This window comes from Loxodonta africana, chromosome 20, assembly GCF_030014295.1.
Source record: "Loxodonta africana isolate mLoxAfr1 chromosome 20, mLoxAfr1.hap2, whole genome shotgun sequence".
NCBI classification, from domain to species: Eukaryota; Metazoa; Chordata; class Mammalia; order Proboscidea; family Elephantidae; genus Loxodonta; species Loxodonta africana.
In genome coordinates this window covers 3,664,077-3,691,235 of record NC_087361.1, presented here as the reverse complement: position 1 = coordinate 3,691,235, position 27,159 = coordinate 3,664,077, and the positions used below count along the sequence as shown (strand labels likewise).

The 27,159-nt window shown below is 37.6% G+C and overlaps 1 protein-coding gene across 3 annotated transcripts in view; it reads right to left on the bottom strand.

Moving 5' to 3' along the window:
* Positions 1-2,690: 2,690 nt before the first annotated feature.
* CIP2A (cellular inhibitor of PP2A) overlaps positions 2,691-27,159 on the bottom strand; it is a 42,498-nt gene continuing 18,029 nt past the window's right edge. For all 3 annotated transcript variants that reach the window (XM_010598621.3, XM_064273007.1, XM_064273006.1), the window contains 13 exons: positions 20,781-20,999; positions 19,721-19,880; positions 17,964-18,105; positions 16,263-16,362; positions 14,601-14,719; positions 11,070-11,265; positions 10,511-10,585; positions 10,306-10,416; positions 7,332-7,528; positions 5,529-5,642; positions 5,223-5,305; positions 4,038-4,177; positions 2,691-2,997 (listed from right to left, as the gene is read on the bottom strand). In XM_010598621.3, coding sequence (XP_010596923.3) covers positions 2,827-2,997; positions 4,038-4,177; positions 5,223-5,305; positions 5,529-5,642; positions 7,332-7,528; positions 10,306-10,416; positions 10,511-10,585; positions 11,070-11,265; positions 14,601-14,719; positions 16,263-16,362; positions 17,964-18,105; positions 19,721-19,880; positions 20,781-20,999 — 1,827 coding nt within the window. In that variant the 3' untranslated portion in view covers positions 2,691-2,826. The remainder of the gene's footprint in view (positions 2,998-4,037; positions 4,178-5,222; positions 5,306-5,528; positions 5,643-7,331; positions 7,529-10,305; positions 10,417-10,510; positions 10,586-11,069; positions 11,266-14,600; positions 14,720-16,262; positions 16,363-17,963; positions 18,106-19,720; positions 19,881-20,780; positions 21,000-27,159) is intronic.

Sequence of the window (27,159 nt, the reverse complement as noted above, 5' to 3'; positions counted from 1 at the left end):
TGCTAACAAAAAACATAAAAAGGCTGGAGTGGCAACCTCAACGTAGATCTCAAGACAAAGATTATTACTAAAGTGGCACATTTCTTAAGGATAAGAACTAATTAATAAGTAAGATCTAACATTCATAAATATTTATGCACCCAATAGCAAAGCTTTGGTTATTTTTATAAATCAAGTTTTATTGGCACACGGTCATGCCCATTGATTTACACTCTATTATGGCTGCTTCTGTGCTACAATGGCTGACTTAAGTAGCTGTGACAGAGACCCTATACCTGCAGAGAAATCAGGTCACGCACAGGACATGTCTAGCCCAACAGAATGTAAGTCAAAGGCACAAATGTAAATGCATTCCACACCTGTTTGAAAGGAGGAAAGCAAGAATCACATCAGTATACGGCTATGACTTTTAGAGAACATATCTTGATCAGAAGTACCCGTAACATACGCACGAGCCTCAGGAATAAGTTGAAATCCAAATACATTTTCATTTAACTTACTGTTGTAACTCAAGACAATCTATTGTTACATTATTAAAATAACTGGTCTTTATTATTTATAACATACAATAGAACTAAAAAGGTACTAGTTTGCTAATTTTCTCCCAAGATACAGCATTAAGTTTTAATGAGTATTTCCTTTGCTCTGCCATTAAATTAAGACAGGTAAGTATAAACTCTAATCGGTTAAATTTTAAGAGGCATTTTAAGAGAAAATATCTGTTCAAGTGTTAAGAGTAAATGGTAAAACAACTTCTGTTAATGTCTACTGAAGAAAAACTCTTCCTAGTAAAACTGCTGAGAGTCTGAAGAATCCCAGTATACGGGTGCATTTACTAAGTTTTGTTTTTACCTTAGAAAACAGACACACACACAAATCATTTGTAAAATCCTAACTGTGGTGGTGGCTCGAAGTTCCTTAAAATAACATTTCTTTTTTTTAATCAAAGGAAAAAACCATACACACAAGCATGCTTATGTTTTCTTTAATCTCAGGCACACAAAATCAAAAAGCAAAAATAGAAGTACTCATTATACTAGGGTTATTAGGAAAAACAATATGAAAGGTGCTACAAGAGAGAAAGATAGGAAAAATAGAAGTGATAGTACTCACCTTCAAAACTTACATACACTTTTCCCTCTTCAGAAAGAAGAGGTCGGGAAGAAAGTTATAGCTGTATTCAAAACAAGGCTACAGGAAATACACGGAGTCTCTGCCTGTAGAGGTTTCTAAGAGGCACATACATTCAAATAAATGTGTACTTGCAAGAATGGGCTAGATCTGTATTAACTAGCAGGGTGACTATTTAATGTTAAATTAATTAAAATTAGATAAAATTTAAAATTTAGCTCTTCGGTTGCACTAGCCACATGGCAAGTACCCAACAGCCACACATGGCTAATAGCTGTGATACCTGACTGCACAGATCTAGAGTATTTCCATTACTACAGAGAAGTTCTACTGGGTAGCACTGGGCTAGGCTCAATGTCTTGACAAGAGTTTCTAAATTGTTTGATTTTCCCCAGAACTTTTTATTAATTCACTCACTTATTTTACAAAACTAAGGCAAAACCTAGGCAAGATGAAAGTCTACTTTTAGTTTTTCGGTCATATCCATGCATTTAAACATTTTTTCATATTAAACTGAAAATGTATGTTGCTTCAAAAGAAAACGGAATGTACCTCTACAGAACAAGCAGCAATTTAACACGTTTTACTCTGCACAATGTTTAAAAATTTGCAAAACTGTACAAAAGGTATACAAATATTCTAAACATAAATTCAGATATACTATGGTTAAAAATTAGAAGTATGCTTCTAAACTCACTAAAAACAAGCAGCTATAGAAGAAAATGCTAAAATGAATGGTGGTAATATCAAAATATTGATACGAATACTTTTCATAAACACACTACTTACATCATTTGATTCAAATGAAAAATACTGAAAAATTCCCTTGTACTCAAGAAATATGTGAATAAAGATATTTAACCTATTCTTTTAAAATAAAATGGTCCAATTAGAAACTATTTAGCTCTAAGATAATACATTAAATGCAATTCACATCAGAATTAACAGCAAACACTGAATTTCTAAATATGTAGCAAAAACAGAATTGGAATTATTCTTATGGAAATCATAAGAAATTCATTCATTGATTGGAAGTGATATGGTGAGTCAATATGCACCATTTTAAAAAGAATAAAAAAACTGGATATAAAAAATTCTATAAGTTATCACATAGTTCTTTATATGACAATGTAATCATTTAACACAGCTATTTTTTAATTCTACATTACTTCTGATAGCTATTCATTGGATCTTTTTTCAAATTTAGAACATATGACATACATCTTAAATGACGTAATAAAAATTATTCTATTTCTTTAGTGCTACTGTAGAGAAAAACTTCTCTAGCAATACTGTACCTTTTCTCTTTTTATCAATTGTATTTTTAATTTAAGAATCTTTAGCATTGTTATATCATGAAAGTTTGATTTGAAAATCAAAATAGTCACAAATGAGAATAAATAAGATAAAAAGAGAATGGAAAGCAGAAACATGATGACAGCGTGATAAGAATATCCTGATGTAAGAACCAAAGAAAGCTTTACACAATAGAAGAAGCCAGAAATAGAAAGGAAAACTTTAAAAATATCTATTTAAAAAAAAGCAAATAAAAACATGTATCAGGTCAGGATCTTTACTAAATTAATCACTGGATAATAATTTCCTATTGTTTTGGAGTCACGCCTTGCCTCCCCTACCCCACAACAAATAAACAAATGAAAAATATTAGACGACAGACTCCACACGCCATCATGTCTATATACTGAGATTCACGGTCTCTGGGTTTATTTTCCCACCACTTAGGCTGTGGATCATGGCTATCATGTGCGAGTGTTTGTTCAGTTCCTCTTGTTGAAGTTTCACCAGAGATTCTTTTTCTTCCAAACGACTTGCTAATTGGGCCTTTTGAACTTCTAGGGAGGAAGCCTAAGGGATGGGGAAGAGGGGGAAAAAAACAACTTAGCATACTCTCTCTCCACAGAGATTTTAAGGTGTCTTTATCTTTTATTTGTAAGATAACCACATCAAAAGACACATTATAAGTATGGATTATATTTTAGTCAACTTTTTTACATGAAAAGTTTAAGATAAATAATCATTAAACAATAAAATACAAATTGGGAAGATGCTTTCAACTTGCCTTTTTCAGTCAACGTAGCAGCTGAAATGATGCTGAAAATACTACATACTTCTACTTAGAATTACTATGAAAATAATCACATTAAAGCAGAGCCAGGAAATCTGAATATGCCGTTAAATTTTATGCCTTTTCTTTCACTCATGCTCTGTAGTAGTTCAGACAGCTGTTTAATCCTGCTCTGTTCTCGTCTGCCTGGTAGTAAGTCAATGGGTCAGAAAGCACTATTCACAGCTACTACTCAAGGTACACAACGATGATAATGTAGAAAGAGCCGTGGGACTTCAATTCAGAATATTTAAGTCTATTTTGTCATTTATTGACGGTGTGACTTTGAGCAAGTAACTTAACCGGAGACTCAGTTTCTTCATTTGTAAGTTGAAAATATTTATATTTAATATTTGTTACAGTGAGGAAGATTAAAAAAGCAAATGTTTAAGACTCCTTTGCCAATTATAAAGTTCCAAACAAATCTGAGCTATTATTATTACCGTCCCTATAAGCAAAGCGCCGCAGGCTATATACTTTATACAGCTACCTGTTTGTGACACCAAGAACTGGGGGCCCCTTGCTGTATGCTTTGCCCACCTGAAAGCAGCTAAGTGCTGGCACACAGTATGTACTTAATATATGTTGGATGATTTTAGGAAATACAGGTTTTCACATTGTGAGAGGGATTTCATAATAAATGAGTCAAACCACTTTGAGATCCTAATATCTTCTAAACAAAATTACTAAGGAAACAGAATATTAGCTGCCCAAGTCCACCCTTCACATAAAATAAGACTTCATCACTTTACCGCAAAGGAAAACTTGAACAGGCTCTTACCTTTATGCTCAACTCTTTTCTTATCTGTTCTGTTCTGCTTAATTCTTTTCTAAGGATGTCAATGGTTTCTTCCTTATCTTCCTTTTCTTTTTGTAAAGTTTCAATCTTTTCTTCTTGTACTACTGCTTTTTGTTGCAAGTCTTAAAAAGCAAACAAATAAACAGTTGGCTGTATCTCAGAGGTCTTTTATTGGTATTACTCTGAAAAGGATTAGTAGCTATTATACGAGAAAAAATGTCTAGGCAGATCACAAAAAATCTTGCTGGAAATATAAACTTTACAGTACGTACTGAATAGAAAACACTACGAAACCCGCCTCCTATACAAGTATTAGGAAATCCTGGTGGCATAGTGGTTAAGGTTTGCAGTTCAAATCCAGCAGGCCTCCTTGGAAATTCTATGGGGCAGTTCCACTCTGTCCTATAGGGTTGCTATGAGTCGGAATCAACTTGATAGTAGCAGGTTTCTTTTTGATTTATACAAGTATAAAACAGAAAGTGCAAAATCCCCATGTGTTTCCCTTTTCCTCTACTCTAAACATAACATACAGTAGAGAAGAAAAGGACGGTCCTCAGAGTTTAAGGGTTAGCAGAGAAAGGGAGAGAGAAAACAATCAAAAATAATACAGGTAGGTATCTCTGCTCCAAGGCAAGTTAGTTAGAAAAACAAGTTTTTGTGAATCATTTCACAGCTACTACCATTTTTTTTTTTTTTGGAAGAATCCTGGTGGCGTAAGTGGTTAAGAGCTACAGCTGCTAACCAAGAGGTCGGCAGTTTGAATCCACCAGGCACTCCTTGGAAACCCTAAAGGGCAGCTGTACTCTGTCCTATAGGGTTGTTGTGAGTCAGTATCCACTTGAAGGCGATGGGTTTGGTACCATTAAGAAGCTAGAAACTAAAAGTTACCTAGCACTGCCACCTGCTGTTGTGTTTCTTAAAAAAAAAAAATTATTTTATAAAGGGCAATCACTTCCTATAAGCCCCAAATTTCAATTTGACCTCCCCAAATAAACTGCTTTGGTGAAATGTTGTGGCAAGACAAGAGAAGCTGTTTAGGATGTGGTTTATGGTTTAAAAAAACAAGAGAACTGGAAAATAATGAAAAAGCAAAATAAAAATCATTCACGCTTTTCTTTCAACATAAGATTTGTTAAGAAACAATTTAACAAATAAGGAGCTACTTACTTGCTAGTTTACACTCTCTGTCTGCTAGCAGGTTCTGTACTTCTTTTCTTTGTTCTTCCTTCTCTGTTAATTGGGCAATAGTTCTGAGGTTATAAAAAAAATGTAGGGGAAAAGAAAAAAAAAAAAAATCAATGAACCATGCCACTTCTCCCCAACAAGAAGTTTAAGCAAAAGTTTTACAGGAACAGTAATTACTCTTAAATTCTGCCAAATGTATTTTTTAATAAACAATGTTCTGCAGAGAAAGAGAATTATTGTTTTTGAAAAATCCAAAATAAATTAGAAGAAAGAACTGGAGATTTTTACTTTTCATTTTGTTGCTTGAGTGATTCATTCAACTTTTTCACTGTCTCTATCTGTTTATTCAGAGATTCACATGTGATCTGTAAATCTTTATTTTTCTTTTCTGTAGTTTCATTCCTGAAAAGAAAACAGATACATGGATATCTTAAAGGAGAAAAACATATGATGGAGAAGAGAAACTCTTAAAGCACAGTGTTTATTATTTCTTCTAACTAAATTGTATATACTGTAGGGCACAGAATTATATCAACTCTAAAAGGCTGTAAAGATACGTCTTTGCTGACTGATGTAAACACTACCGTGAAATGCGAACACGTGGAGTATTAACCTCATCTTTATAGGTATTTTTATAGAGCTTTATTTCACAGATGATATTGCATTACATAATTTGCTATAAAATACGTACAGATATCATTAGAGTTAAGTCTAGAAATTAAAACAATTATAAAAGAATAACGCTTTAAAAAAATTAATGATGTTATCATTCATTAGCCTCTTGGGTATGATACGTGTTTAATTAAAAATGTCAAATCAATGAATAAATATTTCTAGTAATTAGGAAGTTTGGGATTCTAAATTTCTTTTGCCCTTTAAAGCTCTGCATCTTTACCTGCAAGATAACACAGATGAAACTCTAAGGTGATACTCTGAAACTCAACTATCTCAATCATAAAATACTCCTTATATTTCACTAAGTACAAAGATAAAAAACTGGCGGCACTGTCCAAAATTGGCCAGCAGAAGTGTTTATTTGCCCTACATAGGATTTTCAAAAATTTGAATGCCTTTAGATAGTCTCTATGATTACAAATGGCCTTTCCCCAACCAGGTTCATTTACTTGTTAACCCGCCTGGCTCTTCAAGGCTTGAAGTTACTTCATAAGTAGGCTCTGCTGTTGTTAGCCACAACTGAGTGGAATGCGACTCATGGCAACCCCACGTGTGTCAGAGCAGAACTGCTCCGTAGGGTTTTCAAGGCTGTGACCTTTTGGAAGCAGACGCCAGCCTGTCTTTCGTGGCGCCTCTGGGTGGGTTTGAACTGCCAATATTTTGGCTAGTAGTTGAGTGCTTAACCATTTGTACCACCCAGGGATTCCTCAGTAGGTTCTGGAAATCACATATTTATCTTAGACTACTTCTTGTATTAATCATGCATTCTACTTGTGCTGCCTCAAACAACCAGACTTTGGAAAAAAAAAGAAGGGAAAACGTCCTATTTGGAAATCACCTTGTCACAAGTTTTCTAGATGCTATTCATTTTCTGCCCTTCATTTTTAATTGGTGGGCAACTAAGCCTGTGGGCCTTGCAAAGCTAAATAAAATTCTACCTTTTTGTATTAATAGCATGTTAACAGTGGGACATTTTTTACAAATCTTAACCAATCTTAAAACAATAAGTAAGTTCCTCAGAGTGCTTTTATTTTTATAATCCAGTGCATTCAACAAATACGTATGGAGGGGCTGACTATCAAGCCCTGTTTTAGACCCTACGGATTTGTTAGTGAATAAAATAGACAAAAAAAATTATCATGTGGAACTTATGCCCCAAATGACTATATGAAGAAATAAAAGCAGAGTCACCCGGAAGGAGACAGACCTGTATTCTGTTTCCAACTTCAACACTGCGTTTGAGGAATCAATACTTCATTTCACTAGGACTTAGTTTCTCGCTCACTACTGAACTTTATGATATGATCAGAACACACGAAATGATTCAGAAAAGATTTTAGGGCCACAAAAAAAGAAACAGTGTGGGTTCGTTCTAGGTTCTAACCTTATACAGAAACTTTTACTTTATTAATTTACCTCTGAAGAAGTTCCATGTAAGACTTTGTCAGTATTTCATGTTCTTCAGCCACAGACTCTAACTTCCTATTATGCTGAAAGAGGTGCTCAATATCACTCTGGGCTCTTTCTGATTCAACCTGCTGTGACTTCAGCAACACACCAAGCTCTTCATTTTTTCTCTCAACTTCTCTCAACATACTCGCAAGTGTCCGTGCCTTAAAATGAAACAGAAGAACACAGACTTTTGCAACATTATTTACATAATATGCTCCATTTCTACAATTCAGAAGATTTACCAAACAACTCATAGGCTAGCATCTGTTGGGCTATGTAAGGTTGTATTAGTCAAATATATTGACTACTTAGCTACTTCTAATAAATCTGATACTGATATAGTTTATTTAATAGACTGCTCTAATAACAACCTTCTCATTATAAGCAGATTAATGGAAATAAATGAATAATTGTAACATGATGGTGGCTCTTGGCTTATAAATTTTACATATAATACTCAACTAAAAGGGTAGAGTCCTTGGGTTTAGATGTCAAAACACAATTTGCAGACATCAGTTATTCCATTTCAGGTAAGAATAAGACCTTAGCTCCATTACAGATGCTTAAAGTGAATGTGTGAAAATTCAGGGAAAACGACCTACAATTGATACAAAACAATCTGACACGAAACATATTGAAGCAGAAAAGCAACCAGAATGAGAAGTGAACTCCCCACCAACCCTAAATACTACTTATTCTACCATGCCAGTTAAATGCCTAAGCCCTTCTCTGCTTTTATAATATAGAATGTAATGCAGTAATCCCAATTATTTAGGGATACTTTTATAAGAAGCCTTTCCAATAACATTGATAAAACACTACACTCTTTAATAAAATGCAAGACGTGTCTAATAGACACAGAATACAATAATGTGGCTTATAAGGAGAGGGGTTTTTAATACCACTAATTTTCTTTCTTGGAATTTATGAAAAATTCAACAGACCTGTGAAGATAATGCACCCATGTTAAAATAAGAAAAAAAGAATACGATAGGATTTATTTATATTTTTTAGAATATCTTTATTCCAAAAGGATTTAAAAGGTATTTTACTTATCACTGATTTTAATGCCTCTTGCAAAAGCCAGAAAAACTTTATTATAATTCATTACAAATGATATCAATTGTCTAGATTCATTTGCATCTGCTGGGAAACAAACTCATTGTCATTAAATTGGCTCCAACTGATGGCGACCTCATGTATTAGAGTAGAACGGCTGCATACAGTTTTCTTGGCTGTAATTTTTTATGGAAGCAGGTTGCTAGGCCTTTCTTCTGCAGTGCTGCTGGGTTTGAACTGCCAACCTTTTGGTTAAAAGTTGAGTACAAACTGTTTGCACTGCCTGGGGACCTAATGTACAATATAATGCCTTTATTATCTTGGTTTTTATTTACTTAGCATAATGCCAAACCTAAAAGCACTCACCACGTACTGAGTGCTACACTAGGCCTGGCTATACGGAAACTGTCCCTGACGTCATGATGGAGAGGGCAGGGAGATAATAGTTTCCATATGGGATAAGTGTGATATGGAGTTAAGCACAGTGCAAATGGTTAAAGGAAGGATCAACAAACACATATGCAGGAAGAGAAAGGTCAGAGAAAGGTTCTGGGAAATGGAGGTATTTAAAATGAAATCTGAAGGAATATGAGTTAGGCAAAGAAAGAGAGGAAAAAGTGCTCCAGACAGAGGAAACAGCAAGTGCAAAGGCAGGTAAACGCAGGTGTATGGCAGGTTCTGGAACTGCAAACTGGTCTAATATGGCTGACTGCAGAGAGCGAGTGGCATTGCAAGATGACGCCTGACAAGTAGTTAGGATCCTTGTACTCCAAACTCAGGAATATAGATTATATTCTGAGAGCAGTGGGGAGCACTATGGAGGATACTCAGCACAGGAGTGACAGGATCAGATTACTGCCTCAGAAAGATGTGTGTGTGTGTGTGTGTTGGGGGGAAGGATAAACACAAGGGAGACAGCACCTTGGTGGCAGCGTAGAGGGCGATTGGGAAGAGGGTGCTAGACTGAAGTAGGAAGACCAACTAGGAGACTGCTGTGACTCATGTGGAAAATGGAACGGGGCTGACCCAGACAGCACAGCGGTGGGAACAGGGATGAGGCAGAAATGAGGAATACTGAGGAGGAAGAAGCAACGAGACATGGCAAATGATTAATTGTGGGAGGTAAACTGCATGGTTTCCAGGTTTCTTATCGGACAACTCTAACAGCAGCAGGTGGAATACAAAACAAAGAAATTTTTAAAAAGGGGCGAGGTGATGAGTTCAGGGCTCATTACGCTGAGCTGAAAGTGTTTGCTACATATCTAAATGGAGGTACACAGGCTTTTAGTGCTTAGCAAAAGATCTGGGCTAGACAAAAAACTGGGGCATCAACATTTTGGTAATGGTTGAAACCATGAATCACGTAAGAAGGGAAAAAGGGCACAGAACAGAATCTTGGGCAACCTCAACGCTGAAGAGTTTAGTGGAAGAAGAGAGGCTCATAACGTATATTGAAGAATATCCAAAGGATAGAAAAAAGATCAGAAAATAATGACGTAACCAAAATTAAAGGGGAGTTTCAAGATAGAGGGAGTACCTGTGTCAAATGCTGAGAAGAATTTCTGTTAGAGTAAAAAGCATATAATTAGTATTTTGTACATGTTTTAGGAGCCCTGGTAGCATAGTGGTTAAAGTGCTCAGCTGCTCATCAAAAGGCTGGAAGTTCCAGCTCACTGGATGCTCCATGGGAGAAAGCTGTGGCAGTCTGTTTCTGTAAGCATTACAGCCTCGGAAACCCTGTGGGGCAGTTCTACTCAGTCCTACAGGGTCGCTATGAGTTGGAATCAACTTGATGGCAATGGGTTTGATTTTTTGGGTACATGTTTTACTTCATTATTTATTTTTCTACTAATCAGGCATGTTTTAATGTCGTACATACCTCAGTCTCTGCTTGAGTTCTTTGACAGCGATACTGAGCAATCAGTCTATCGGCTTGTGCAAGGGCTAGAGCTTTTGCTTCCAAGAGATCTTGTAGCCTGCTTTCTTTGGACTATAAGAAAATATACCACTGACCGTCATCAATTGCAGAAAAAACATTTATTGAAGTTTAATTGTTACACATAATTAAATAAGTTAGCACTCACGGCTAAAGTGGACAATTTCATCTCATATATATCCATTATGTCCGAAATCCTCACGTCGTTAATCTGATCCTTTACCTAGGTTTTAATATAACAGAGTTCAAAGGTCAGAAAACTTCAACATTAGACAAATAAATAACAAATAAATGCCTACCATGAATCTAAATAATTAAAATTTAATGAATAACAAAATAAAACAATTAATGCCATATTGGGTGGGTCAGAAGCAGTCACTAACCCGGACATTGCAGAACAATTTCGAGGTAAGATTTGATACGCTCGTGGGAATTTTAAAGGTATTTCTTAAGCTGTGGGGTGTGGGGCAATTAGGAAAAGAACGGCAAATGTGTTAAAATGTCGGAATTTTATGACTGAGTCTTCCTTTCTTCCCAAACTTTCCAGAAAATTGTTACTTTTATATTCTAAAATAAACCTAAAAAGGTTAAGATTTCAGTGATGGAATATGCATCTAAAGCTGTTTAAATAAATGTTATAACCAGGGTTGTCATTTGGCTGGTATGTACCACTTTAACCCTATTTATAATTATCATTTATCACTCACCACCACTCCAGACTGAAGCTTCTCTATTAATTCCTCAATGTTCAATCCAGGAACATTATCCTTCAAAAGGGGAGGAGTTAAACACTTCACTGACGCTGGGAAGCTGTGGTTTAATGACTGCAAAGGCGCTCTTCTGGGCATACGGTCTGCTTCCTGTTGTCTATAGGCATTGTTTGCTGCTATACTTTCTCCAAGTCTGAATGGCAGGATCAAAAAGGAGAAAGAAATAATCAGATAAAAATAAAGCAAAAGAAAGAGTTAGTGCAGAATGCAGGAATCTTTTAGAATGGGTCTTTTTTTTAGAATACCAAAACCAAAAAATCTGTTGCTGCCAAGTTGATACCAACTCATAATGACCCTACAAGACAGAGCAGAACTGCCCCAAGGGGTTTCCGAGGAGCAGCTGGTAGGTTCGAACTGCTGACTTTTTGGTTAGCAGCTGAGCTCTTAACCACTGTGCCACCAGGGCACCTTCCCCACCCCCCTTTTTTTTTTTTTTTAAAGAAGTGTTCAAATACTTTTACGTAATCTTCTTGGAGACCACGATGAAGCAAGGTTTTAGGAAATATCTTAAATCTGCAGGAGGACTCACCCCATTTTCAACCACAACCATTCAGAAACCCCACCTCTTGGAGGCACTGAAGAACGTTTGTGAGTGTGGACTATTTCTAAAAATACAGTACAAAGTTACTGGTCAGAGCACCTGTCTTACCATGGGCAATACTACCTGGCCTTTCTATATCCTTCCCCCTGCCCCTGCTCACTGGGTGTGCTCTAACCAATCGGACCTGCATTCTGCCCTTTAAAACTCCTGCTTCAGGGCCTTGTATGTGCTGTTCCTTTATCTGGAACATTCTTCTCACCAGGTCTGCACAGGGCCGTTCCTTCTCAGTTCAAATTCACCTCCTCAGACAGGCCTTCACTAATCCCCCACATAATGTAAATACTAACCAGCCCTCCCCACAGAGACATGCACAATAGGAAACTCTTTGTTTATCTCTCAACTAGAATGTATACCTCATGACAGAAGGCATCTAGTCTTATTTCCTGCAATATCCAAACTGCCTAGACGAGGGCCTGACACATAGCTGGCACACATTACATGTTCGCTAAGTGTTTCAACAGTAATTAAAAAAAAAACCTACTTACCCATCCATCTACCTAACTCAACATATAAATTCACCTTTTTAAACTAAGATAACGTCAAATAAGGGCATTAAATAAAATGGTAAGCATAAATAGGCATGTAAGTTAGTGCTCAAGGAAAATTATTTACAAGAAAAGTAAAACGAGGAAAACCAAAGCACAGTGAAAATGCTGGGAGGGTCTCACACACAGAGGATGAGATTCCCATTTCCAGTGAGGCAGGAGCTTCCCACTCTGAAGCTTCTGGGTTTTGCTTCATACATCAGATTACCACACTTGAAGCAAGCAAGCCACTAAAAAATGAAGCAGCTTCAGTGACCACTTCTATCTTGTAAAATAAAGAGAAGCTTCCTGTTTGCCTATTATTTATTTAAAAAGAAGTATTACAAAACAAAAGGAAGTTTGAATATGTGGCCAAACATTCCACAGTTCTTCAACTTTTGACTTATGACCACCTATATTATTCCGTTCAAAGTCAGGTCTAAAGTCAGGAAAGTTGTCTGTCAGGGTTGTATCCATTTACCATACTTATTCAATCTGTATGCTGAGCAAATAATCCAAGAAGCTGGACTATATGAAGAACAGGGCATCAGGATTGGAGGAAGACTCATTAACAACCTGTGTTATGCAGGTGACACAACCTTACTTGCTGAAAGTGAAGAGGACTTGAAACACTTACTGATGAAGATCAAAGATCACAGCCTTCAGTACGGATTGCATCTCAACATAAAGAAAACAAAAATCCTCGCAACTGGACCAATGAACAACATCATGGCAAATGGAGAAAAGATTGAAGTTGTCAAGGATTTCATTTTACTTGGCTCCACAATCAACACCCATGGAAGCAGCAGTCAAGAAATCAAAAGACACACTACATTGGGCAAATCTGCTGCAAGAGATCTCTTTAAAGTGTTGAAAAGCAAAGATGTTACTTTGAAGACTAAGGTGCAGCTGACCCAAGCCGTGGTATTTTCAGTCGCTTCATATGCATGTGAAAGCTGGACGATGAATAAGGAAGACTGAAGAACTGACACCTTTGAATTATGGTGTTGGCCAAGAATACTGAATATACCATGGACTGCCAAAAGAACGAACAAATCTGCCTTGGAAGAAGTACAACCAGAATGCTCCTTAGAAGCAAGGATGGCAAGACGACGTCTCACATACTTTGGACATGTTATTAGGAGGGATCAGTCCCTGGAGAAGGAACTCATGATTGGTAGAGCAGAGGGCCACTGAAAACGAGGAAGACCCTCAACGAGATGGATTGACACAGCGACTGCAACAATAGGCTCAAGCGAAACAACGATTGTGTGTGAGGATGGTGCAGGACCAGGGAGTGTTTCATTCTGTTGTACACAGGGTTGCTATGAGTTGGAACCAACTTGATGGCACCTAACAGCAACAACATATTATTCTGAAAAAACGTTTGCTAGGTCAGTTAATAGCATTCTGTAGGGGATAGCAACCTTTTCCTTCAAAGACCAGATAATAACTATTTTAGGCTTGAGGGCCCATATAGTCTCTGTTGTATCTAATCAACTCTGCTGCTGTAGTGTGAAAGCAGCCAGGGACAACACAGAAAATATGAAAATACATGTGGCTGTGTACTGATAAAACTTTATTTACAAAAACAGATGACCTATCTGTGGGCTATAGTTTGCCGACCCTGGCAGACAGGATGTCTTACTTATTCTCACCAAATGCTTCAGTAGGTTATTCAAACCACTTTTACAGGCTCATTTATATAAACTACTTAATTTTTAAAATTCATTAAAGTAGATCCCCTAGTAGACATTTTGCCAAATTTTAGAGACAGCCCTGAAAACCTGAAATTTTTGAGACACAATTTCAAATATTCTTTTATTATTTGAAATTAATGAGTACAGTGACAGTTTTGCCTTGCCAGCATCAATTTCATTTTGAGATAAAAGCACCCATTTTTCTTTACGGAAATTCTCCCTCACCCCATCCGAACTTTCCACCCATGTAGTTCTCCTAGTAGATCTCTCTCCTTGGCATGTGACCCAGGTTCTGGTCAATGAGAGGGAAGTTTACTTTTCACTTACTTTCTACAGAGGAAGTCCAGTGATAGGATGTGAGTTAGAGCATCCAAACACATAGGTGGTGAGAGTCCGAGAGGGACAGTGCCTCGATAATACAGTGAAGCACCTGGGCTAGCTTTTCCCTGCCTGAGAATATGCCAGAACTTTACAGTTAGAGTCAAAAGCTTGTCTTTTTTAAAATGATTTGAAAGATTATCGACTATTAGAGTGTGAAACATCCAACTCTATTTGCTAATTTATCTGCATGGAGGGCTGCCAAAGAGACACAGCAGGCTATTCCAGTACCACAAGAGGTGCACTGCAAAGGATTCCAACTCACGCCAAAGCAGGAAAATCTGGGAGTGGAGCAGCTTCCAATAATATTCCCAGTCCAGACTGTACTTGTTCTCTATTATCTGATGTTAAAGCAAAAGCCACAGGAGTAATCAAACGTGAATCCTAAATAAATCAGAAAACAAAAGGTAAGAAGCAGGTTATCTTGCGAAAGGGAAAGAATAAACAATGCCAGGCCTTTAAGGGTGTGATGAGCAAGCGGTGCTAAATCATAAAGTAATTCCAGGCAAACCCCAATGTGTCTTTATCTGGGGCTTCAATGTATTATTAGTCTTTGCCCTGCTACGGCTGTGTACACTGTCACACAGTCATTGTGAATGCTAGCTTAAAGAAGTTCTAGCAAACATTTTGAATCTTTTCAATTGTGCCTTTGAAAATCATCTTATTCTGATAAATTTAAAAGCCCATCCACAACTAATTTTTGAACTATTTTTCTAGCTATCATTTAAAAGAAGAAAAAGTTAAAAATGGCTTAATCATTTCAAAATTAAAGCCATAAAATAAAAGCAAAATCCAAATCATCTCAAACTAAACGTACTGACTGAAACAATCATACTTGAAGTATGAGTCCTTCATGTCAGTAAATACGTTAGCACTGCGGCCCCCAAATTATCTATTATGAAAAGCATCTCCTAAGAACTCACACAAAATCAGTTTAACCCAATTTTTAAAAAACATACATTATCAAGTTATTAGCGAAGAAAATATTAAAATACAAGTCCTGTATAATTACCACCATTTTTAAATGCTGAGTGTCATGGAAGCACTCAAGTAGAACCCAACTGCAAAGAACTATGCTAACATCTGGCATTTATTTTCATAACCTTCCACGGTAACCCTTCCTAACTCCTCCCAGGGAACAGAATTATTACTCCACTTTACAGCCAGGGAAACAGCAGCTCAGCGAGGTGAAATAACCGGCTCAAGGACACACTGGCTAACAAGTGGTGGCGCTGACACCTGAACCCAGCATCTTACGCATTACGCTCTCAAAACACGCAAGCATGCCTAAGGTTTTAGTGTTGGCTTCTACCCCGACTACACATACTGTAGAGCCATCTCTGTTGGATTCCAAAGTGTAGTAAATGAATCACACATGCTTGCTAGATACCTGTAACAAGCCAGGTGCTGTGAGTATCAAGGTAGATATCTAGCGCTCTTAGTGAGCTACCACTATCACTGAAATTGGTTAGCTACTCTCTGCACGTCCCCACTAATCTTATTATCAGTCATAATCAAGTCTTTTTCTTCCGGAAGTCTCTCTGTTCCCTTAGAACCACGACCACGACCAAACATAAAACCCCCAAAATACATGCACCCCCCCACCACCCCTCCAAATGCAAAGAGAAACAGAAGAACCTTGCATGTAGGACACAAGGAAGAAAAGGCTGAGGATGCAGCACTCTAACGAACACTCTGAGCATTGGATTCAGGAGCACTTACGTTCAGTTTCTGTCAAATTATGTAAAATAACTGTGTAGTGAGAATACTATAAGTACTTAAGACTCTTAACAATTTTGAACTTTCTTCTGATGGCCAATTCTAAGAAAAACATCTTCAAAAGATAGGTAATATTAAAACAGAAAGCTTTACTTTAGGAAGCCTTTACATATGAATGTACTTCAAGGTTTGAAAGGTTTAAACTCACCTGAAGGATTTTGTAAAAGCTTACTTCCAGACCAGCGACCAGCTGCTTAAGTTTATTCATCAAATCAAGAGTTTTCAAAATTACATCAGCAGCGAGTTTGCTTTAAAAATAAGTTGTAGTTAAATTAGACAACTCAGAAACTGCTTAGAGCTTATTTCCCTTCATAGTTGTAAAGAAAACAAAAAGCTAACACTTGTTTGCTTTCAAACCTCAAGAAGGTGAAGTATTATTTCTGTTGAGAAGTAAAAATATCACAGAGGATCAACATCCTTTTAATCCAAGACCCAAAGACGATACATCAGCGTTAATAATTCAAGTTCAGTCAGTGTTTCTTGTTCAACTTTCGGCTTCAAAATTGGTAGCAGTGTCAGCAATATGACCTATTTAATTCTTCGCTTTGTCACTGGAGTGTCAACACTAGAGGGTAACTTTAGGCATACAGATTTGCTGAACACCCAATACGCGCTGCAAGAATTATACTAGGCTGTGTTCTCAACTTTGTAGCTGAAAAGTATAAAAAAGTAAAGAGATCACCTTGTTCTTGGACGCAACTGAAGCCTCCACAGCGGTTCCCCCTGCCCGCTTCCACTTGCAGCCCACCAAGCCAAGGTCTCTAACTGCGGTTTGGCCCAACCACACCATGGTGTGAATTCTGTGTCAGAACCCTGCGTATGCATGGGCCAGCATCTTGACGCATGTGCTGGAGCTAAGGAATCGTGCCCTTACTTGACCCTGGACCTGAGCATCGGAGGGGAACATATTCTCCAGAACACTGCAGTACCCAAGTCCCTTTGCAAAATGAGAAGTCCCACAATGCGCACTTGCTTTGCAACAAGACTCAGCACCCGGCTCTCCAAATATGGACATGGGAGGGCTCGGGGGGTTGTGATTTCCGGCGCCAATCCCTGCCCTCTGGGGACTCAAGGACAGAAAAGCTCCCACCTCCTCTGGGGTGGTGAGCTCCTGGTCATTTGGCTGTTAGGGCCCACACTGCTCCTTGTTTGAGCAAACAATGAATTCCCACTTTGTTTCCCTTGCAATCGGTGGTGTATGTCCAAGTTATTTCGCTCGGCTAATAGGACAGGACAAGAACCTGCATGCAGTAACACAATCACTGACAATTATGACACTTATGGAATTTTGAACAAATCAGAGTCTTGCATTTAGCAGTCTTTCAATAAGATTTGTCAAATGGACTTAATTCATGAGGTTTTAAGGGCATAAAACAGTATCTCATTACTATCAGTGAAAATCCACCTTCAATCATTAAGGAAGAAGAATTGTCTCTGTCAATACAAAACTTTCAGCAGTGAATTATTTCCCTGTAGCAAAAACTTTTTTTTTATTATTTAAAAATGTAAAATTAAATGTAAAAATCTCAAAAAGGAGTTCCAGAAAAAAAATGTTCAGGAGTATATAAAACTCTTAGACAATCACAATTAATTAAAACAAAATTAACCTAAACAATAAAAAATAAACCACAGGTGTTAATACCTTTCTTCAGAGATATATAAGATCTATGAATTAAAAAAATAAATTCATCATGAAAATATTTTTAATTCTCTGCTATGCCTTGAGTTGACAGAACATACCCAAGTGTGATTCTCCAAAAGGGATGAAAATCACTGCCATAAAACCCCATCTTTTGATTTTTAGTAAATTTGTCTTTACCATTTTGCCACCTGGGTTGAATATGCTTACCACAATTCAGAATCTGCTACCTTTGTTCCAAACCCCAGGTCGATTTTGCCATACGTAAACTGTTGTTCTATCAGAGTGGTGCATTTGGTAGTCGTCACAACTTTTGCAAGGTGCATTTTGAGAGTATCGTCTCCACACAGAGGTAGGTTTTGTTAAGGAACACAAACAAAACATTCTTTCTCTCTCTATAGCACTTTACAGTATCTGGGGTTCCTGTGTGGTGCAAACGAATGTTAAGGCGCTCAGCTGCTAACCAAAAGGTCTGTGGTTCAAGTACACCTAGGGGTACCTCGGGAGAATTAGTCATTGAAATCTAAGCAGCACAGCTTTACCCTGACACACACAGGGTCACCATGAGGCAGAATCAACTCAACGGCAAGAGGTTGATTTTATAGAAGTTAGGATGATTTCATACAAATTATCTCATCATTGCAATCCTGTGTGATTAGTGTTACATTAGCTCAATGACAGATTAGGAAACTGACGCTCAGGATATTTACGTGACTGGTAAACAACACAGATGGACTAGCACCGAACACTTCTGACTCAAAGATAAAGCATAATGGGTGTTTTCCACTAGATGGTAATTTTGTGTTGATCATAATGGTTCAATAAGTTAAAGGAAGTTATTTTTCATATTTGGTATATTATAATTTGAGTATCTATCATTAGAAAGGGATCAAATTATGGTACCATTCAATGACAGACTGCTTGAATACATTCATTACAAATAGCAAGGTCAGGAGAGTAATCACAAATCCCTACAGCCATCAGCTGGGTACGTTAAACACACTCACTCACTCACTCACTCACTCTCTCTCCCCCACCCCACATACCCACCACTAGGGTTTCACATCACTCCAATTAGATTAGATTCTCTGGAAGTAAGGATCTGATGTAAATATTTAAAACATGTTTCCCAGGTGATTCTCAGCCAGTTGAGATCCACTGCTATAAAGGCATAGCAAAATTAAGGGGCAGTAGCTCAGAGGGAAGATTAAACAGAGGTGGCATTTGCTCTAGGACGGACAAAGCTTAGCAAATTCTTCTTCAGAGATACAAGAAAATCTAGGTAAATTTAAGAGATATGGAGGCTCATTGCTCACAAAAAAACAGTAATGAAATAGTAAAAGAACTCAGACTTGACTTCCTAGCAACTTAGAATCAGTTGATCTAAAAACATAAAATTAACACCAAGAAAGACTCAAGAAAATCACTGTATACAACTTAATCAGCAACATTAATTGTACTCAAGGTTTTCTTTTTCTGAAATGAGTTAATTTGTCTTGATGTATTTGTCTTTTTTATAATCAAGTGTGATGTCATATTAAAACATTTATGGAGGTTGATGTTCATTTTAAAAACACAAAGCAACAAAAAACTGGGCTAAAACAATAACTCTACCACTATTTCCTTATTTTCTAATATAGTCCACCAAAGAATGGCACCACACATCATCCAGGGGCAGCAATTAGCATCAAAAACAGAAGACGGATTAACAAGGAGGGATAAAACAATCATTTTAGGACGTATCTTCTAATCCCAACTTCTGGTAAAAATGTACAAGCCAACTTTAAAAACTATGTCTTAAAGTGCATTTTAGCATAACAGTTTTACACAGAAAAACAAGGAGAAAAGTCTAGAAAACTTTTTTGAAGATTTCATTGAGAATAGAAACAAGCTGAGTAAATGCAATCAATATTAGGGAGAAATGAGTGGTTATGTATAGTTTCCATGTTTACGACAGAAAAGGATATTTAACAAAACTTCAATGGCCTTGACCATCCTTTCACATTTCTTTCTTAATAAGGGCTCATCTAGATTTTGTTCTGTAAACTGAAGTTGATCCATGATCGTAGGCAGCAGAAGGGTCACAAACCGATCAGCTGAGGAACAGTTAGCAGCATCTATGACATCCTGGAGAATGAAGCACCACCAATGATGAAAAATAAAGATGTAAAATAGAATGCAGGAAGTCCTCACTGAGCTGCAACATTCTCTTTCAATTTCTTAGAATTACTTAATATTTCCTATCTCCTATTTAAAAATTCCTATTTAAAATCTATCTTTTCATTCAGTCTCAAGGACATGATGACTTTTTCCTCAAATGGAACAATAAGGCTTTATTGTTCTATAAGACCTTTTTAAATGGACTATTTTTTTTTATGCCTGTGGTTTTTATATTATTCTAAATTAGAAGTATTTACTGAAAAGTAATATCCTGAATTTGCTAAATATAATCACAATAATTAAATAAGAATGTTGGTCTTAGTACTTTACAACCATGAACAATTACCATCAAGAATCGCAAAACTGATTAAGAGTCCAGACCAACATAAAATATAAAGAATGATGCGTGCATAATCCTCAACAAACACAATCACTCATAAATATATTTGCTCCATTCCATTTCACTGACTGAATCCAATGTCCTTATACCTATCCGTTCAACAGCTACGTGAAGACAGTTGAGAACATCCACTGAGATGGAGCAAGACAATGTGACTACGGCACCGTCCTACAGGGGTAGTCACCAAACACCCAAACATACTAATCTTAGCTAATACTTGTATTTACTACACTGGAGTGAGTATATACAAGCTACTCTTTTTTTTTTTTTCTGTAAAAAAGAGGAAAACACTAAAACATGGCAGAAAAAAGAGATTTAGCAGCTGAATGATTGCAAGTCATGTCACTTCTGTTTTCCTAAAGCAAATGAATGACTAGAAGTTTACTATAAACAATTCTGGAAAAAAAAAAACTGTTAAAAACTGTTAATTCAAAGGGGAAAAATCAATTTGTCAATCATCCTCCTACCTCAAATATTTCCTTAAACAACTCCAATGCTAAAACAGAACAATTTTCTGATGTGTCCAAAGGTTGGCTTGACCAACGAAGCAAAGCCACAGTAGGTTCTAAACACTTAGAACGGCTTCCCAGAATGGTGTTGCCAGACGGAGATTGTTCAAATATCATCTGGGTGAGTACGTGGCGCAGCTGAGTCACTGAACAGAAGGCAAGAAGTAATTCTAAAACCTGTGCAATACAAAGTCTTCATTAAATATCAATTTCATTGGACTTTAATGCATAAAGCAATCAAGCAATGAAGCTGAAAATGGCAATTTTTTTAATACTCAAAAACAAATATTAAAAACAGCTTCTAATCTTTTTTCAGTATTATTTTTCAAATGTGTGATGAGGTTACAGAAGTTACAAAGGAATTTTTTAGTGGCAATTACCTCTAATGAAAGGAGTCCTAGCGGCACAATGGTTAAGCACTCGGCTGCTAACAGAAAGGTCAGTTTGAACCTACCAGCTGCTCTTCTGAAGAAAAGACCTGGTGATCTGTTCCCATAAAGATTTTAGCTCAGGAAACCTTACGAAGCAGTTCTAATCTATCCTGTAGGGTGGCTATGCGTTGGAACCGAATCGACAGCACCCAACGACAACAACCTCTGTCAAGCATGACTGTGAGAGCCAGAGGGGGAGGGCAGCTTCAACTAATGTACTCCTTCTGCAGTCCTTTTGTCTTTTTAACCACCATGTGTTTTTAAGGTGAAAAAACTTAAAAAATAAAATTAGTTATCCTAAGATTAAAGAATTGCTACTCTAAAACACTTTAGGGTAAGATTCCAGAGTGGCTTCCCAAAGCTTTACAGGGTTCAAGATGGCTACCTGCATGCTAAGTTAGCACGCTGCTGGCATCATGGCCCGTGATGACCCCCTTCTGCTCCATTTCTTCTCCACTTCAAAACTGGGCCTTCCACTATTAAAGGGCATCCCATGGCAACCTGTGCATTAGCTCACGTTAAGTTAAATTCCGCCTTATTTCACGTATTACCAAATTATCATTTTGTTAGAATTTTCTTTATCTACTTTTTTTCTACCCCTCTCTATCCACTGTTTTGGGTTAATCACATATAATTGAGATAGTACCTGATTTTAATAGAATTCAATACACTAACATTTATTGTAAAAAAATGATAAACAATCTTGATCTGATTTTTAGATATAAATCGTATTACTTGTGTTTGAAAAGCCAACACATGTGCTGGGTTCCAAAGTAAAAGGTACTACCCTGTACTCTAGCTCTCTGTCGGTCTCCCCGGAGGCAAGTTATGCTGCCAGCTTCTTGTATATCTTATCAGAGAAGCATGATTCATACATAAGCAAATATATATATACTTCCTCGTGTACACTTTTAAGTGAAGTACAACATAAACAGGAAAAATAAACAGATCAATCATCAGTGCAAAGCTAGATGGATTTTCAAAGAGAACACCCCTGTGTAACTGGCAACTAGCTCAGAAAGAGAACTCCACTGCTAGTCCAGGGACTCGTGGTCCCTTCCAGACAACACCCCAACTGCACCACCCCACCAGACTTCTGATACCACAGATTGATTTTGTCTTTGTTGTTCTCAGACCTCTGCATTTCCACATAATTTTTGAATCATCCTGCCAATTTATACAAAGAAACCCACATGGAATTTTATATAAACAAAATCCCAGTACACACTCTTAGGTCTCCCGTCTTTTGCTTCTTACCATTACGTCGGTGAGGCTCATTCATACTCATTGCTGTGTGGTGTCATTACGTCGGTGAGGCTCAGTCACACTCATTGCTGTGCGGTGTCATTACGTCGGTGAGGCTCAGTCACACTCATTGCTGTGTGGTGTCATTACGTCGGTGAGGCTCATTCACACTCATTGCTGTGTGGTGTCATTACGTCGGTGAGGCTCATTCACACTCATTGCTGTGTGGTGTCATTACGTCGGTGAGGCTCAGTCACACTCATTGCTGTGCGGTGTCATTACGTCGGTGAGGCTCATTCACACTCATTGCTGTGCGGTGTCATTACGTCGGTGAGGCTCATTCACACTCATTGCTGTGCGGTGTCATTACGTCGGTGAGGCTCATTCACACTCATTGCTGTGCGGTGTCATTACGTCGGTGAGGCTCAGTCATACTCATTGCTGTCTGGTGTCATTACGTCGGTGAGGCTCAGTCACACTCATTGCTGTGTGGTGTCATTACGTCGGTGAGGCTCAGTCACACTCATTGCTGTGTGGTGTCATTACGTCGGTGAGGCTCAGTCATACTCATTGCTGTGTGGTGTCATTACGTCGGTGAGGCTCAGTCATACTCATTGCTGTATGGTGTTCCAATACACCAGGGCTTATTTACCCATTCTGTTGTTGATGGACATTTGGGTTGTTTCCAGTTCTTGGCTATGAGAAGCCATATGGCTACGTTCTGTACATGTTTTTTAGTGAACATATGTATACATTTCTTAGGGGCAAACACCTAAGAGTGGAATTGCGGGGCCATAGCGTACGCATATGTTCAGCGTTAGTAGATATAGCCAATTTTCCTCAGTACTTGTAGCAATTTTCAGTCCCATCGTACTGTATGAGAGTGATGGGTGCACCACATTCTCATCTATGATTAATATTTCCCATATGTTTTTAACAATCTGGTGGGAGTCCCTGGGTGATGAAATCAGTCAATGCACTTGGATGCTAGCCAAAAGGTTGGGGCTTCAATTGACACAGAAGCACCTTGGAAGAAAGGCTTACCCATCTACTTCTGAGAAATCAGTCGTTAAAATCTACGGAGCACAATTCTACGCTGACACACATGGAGTCTCCACGAGGCACAATTGTGTGGTTTGTTTTTGTTTTGTTTTAGTGGCTGTGTAGTGGTATTGCTTACTGTTTAAATTTACATTTCCCCAACGATTACCGAAGTTGAGCAACAATTTTATGTTTATCAGCCAATTCAAGTTGTTTGCTCAGGTATCTATTGGGCTATCAGCCTTTTTTTCGGATTTACATATACGTATGTTGTTTTAATACACGTATTTCATATGTTGTTGTTTTAATACATGTATTTCGGATAGGAGTCCTTTGTTGAAAATATGTATTGTGGATACTTCTTCCCACTCTGAGTTGCCTTTTTACTTCTACTGGAGGCCTTTTTATGAACAGAAGTTTTTAATTTTAACGTAGCCCGATTTTTCAATCTTTTTCCTTTAAGCTAAGTGTTTTTCTTAAGGAAACCTGTCTCCTGCTAGGTCATGAAGCTATTCTAGGTGATTCTTCTAGAAGCTTCAGTGTTTCACCTTTCACATTCAGACATGCAATTTGTCTATAATTGACCTTTACACTTGGTGTGATGTACCCAGAACCCAGTGCCATCGAGTCGATTCCGACTCCTAGCGACGACCCTATAGGTGTAACGTAGGGGGTCAAAATTTAGGTTTTTTTCCTGGATGGATATCCAGTCGACCCATGCCATATACTGAAATGAACATCCTTTCAAGAATGTATTGTTATCAATCAGGACAACTATATGCTATGAGCGTGGTTCTGGACCCTATTCTGTTCTACTGGTCTAGCTATCTATCCTTATGACAATACTGCACTGTGTTAATTATGACAGTTTTACATTAAGTCTTGATATCTGGTAATATCAGGACTCCAACTTTGTTCATGTTCTTCAGGACAGCCTTGGTTATTCTTGGGCCTTTGCATAGCCACATAAATTTTATAATCAGCTTTCCAAATTCCACATACCAAAACAAAACAAAAACATGCCATGATTTTGAATAGCCTAATATTGCCAACTCTTACAATTCATGAAATTGGTAGATCCCTCCATTTACTTAGGTCTATTATTTTCTCAATGCTTTCTAATTTCAGAGTAGAGTCCTAACATATCTTTTGTTAGACTTATCCTCTAAAAACCAAAAACATTGCCATCAACTCGATTCCAACTTATAGTGGCCCTATAGGACAGAGTAGAACTGCCCCACAGGGTTTCCAAGGAGCAGCTGGTGGGGATCTGAATTGCCCACCTTTCAGTTAGCAGCCGAGCTCTTAACAACTGCACCACCAGGGCTCTTAGACATTGATACTTTTTATGGCATTGTATATGGTATAATTTAATAAATTTCATTTTCTGTCTGTTGCCAGTATACAGATTTACTTATATATATGATTTTGTAACCAGCAAACTTGCCAAATTTACTCTTTAAGTTATTTTTATATATTTTAGATTTTCTATATTCATAATTATATCATCTGAACAATGACTTCCACTTTTCTTTGCAATCCCTGTGTTTTTTATTCTTTTTTATTTTTTGAAGTACTGGACTGGTTGGGACCATCAATGAATATAGTACTGACAACTGGTGATAATGGCTTCCTTTTCTCACTCATGATGGAGGGAAAGCTTTCAATAATTTGCCCTTAAGTATGATGCTGTAGGTTTTTGGTAGGAACTCTGTCAGATAAAGTTTCTGTTTATTCTTAGTTTGGTAATCTTTATCAGGAATGAGTATTAAAAATTTTTTTTTTAATTGTACTTTAGATGAAGGTCTACAGAACTAGTTTCTCATTGAAGAGTTAGTACACATATTGTTTTATGACACTGGTTAACAATTCGACATGTCGACACTCTCCCTTCTCAACCTTGGGCTCCCTGTTACCAGCTTTCCTGTCGCCTCCTGCCTTCTAGCCCTTGCCCTTGAGCTGGTGAGCCCCTTTAGTCCCATTTTGTTTTATGGGCCTGTACAATCTTTGGCTGAAGGGTGAACCTCAGGAGTGACTTTATTACTAAGCTGAAATGGTGTTTGGTGGCCATATTCTTATGGTTTCTCTAGTCTTTGTCAGGCCAGCAAGTCTGGTCTTTCTTCTTGAGTTAGAATTTTGTTCTACATTTTTCTCCAGCTCTGTCCGGGACCCTCTGTTGTGATCCCTGTCAGAGCAGTCAGTGGTGTAGCCGGGCAACATCTAGTTATGCTAGACTCAGTCTGGTGGAGGCCATGGTAGATGTGGTCCATTAGTCCTTTGGACTAACCTTTCCCTTGTATCTTTAGTTTTCTTCATTCTTCCTTGCTCCTGAAAGGGTGAGACCAGTGGAATATCCTAGATGGCCACTCACAGGCTTTTAAGACCCCAGACACTACTCAACAAAGTAGAATGTAGAACATTTTCTTTATAAACTCTGTTATGCCAATTGAGCTAGATGTTCCCTGAACCTACCGTCCCCACAGTGCTCAGCCCAGCAATTCGGTGCCTCAGGGAGTTTGTATGTGTCTATGGAGCTTCCATCACCTTGCCTTCCTTGTACAAGTTGTGCTGGCTTCCCCAGTATTGTGTAGAGCCTTACCCTTCACCAAAGTTATCACTTATCTATTGTCTAGTGTTTTTCCCTCCGCATTCTTCCCCTCCCTCATAACCATCAGAGATCGTTTCTTTTTGTGTGTAAACCTTTTCATGAGTTTTTACAGTAGTGCTCTCATACAATATCTGCCCTTTTGTGATTGGCTTATTTCACTCAGCATAATGCCCTCCAGATTCATCCATGTTATGAGATGCTTCACAGATTCGTCTTTGTTCTTTATCCTTGCGTAATACTCCATTGTGCATATGTGCCACAGTATGTTTATCCAATGAATGGGTATTAATCAAGTACTTTTTGTCTTTAATAACATGATACAGTTTTCCTGCTCTTTTCTGTGATGAATTATTAATTTTCACATGTTCAACCACCCTGGCATTCCTGGCATAAAGCTCCATGGGTAATAAGATCGTTTTTACACAACACTGGCTTTAATTTGCTAATATTTTATTTAGAATTTTGCATCTATGAAAGAGTGCATAGACTTTTCCTTTCTTGTACTGTCCTTGTCAGGTTTTGCCATCAAGGTTACATTGGCCTTATAATCAAACTCATTTGTCTATTACACAAAAAATAAGATATCTCACTATTTTTCCCTACACCAAGGTGCTTTTTGCTGTCACTGCTCCCCATCCCATGAATTATAATGAGAGATTTTTTATTACCTTTACTTCTCCATTCCCGTTCAGGTTTTCTGACACCATATGGCACTTTTGCAATGCTTCTACTCTTTTGACCTACCTGAACTCCTGAGATAGTTTAGAACTTTTAGATCAATATTAGATTTTCCCCTTTTTGTATATATTTTGTATTCCAATAATCTTTATTTAGCATGTATATTATATATCTCTAGTTGCTCTGTCCTATAAGGTCACTATGAGTTGGAATCAACTCGATGGCACTGGGTTTTGTTTTTTTTTTGTCACTCTAACAAGATTCATTTAGATAATAATTAGGAACAGTTCTCATTCTGGATATTTTAAGATTCAAAAATATTTAGAGTATATTA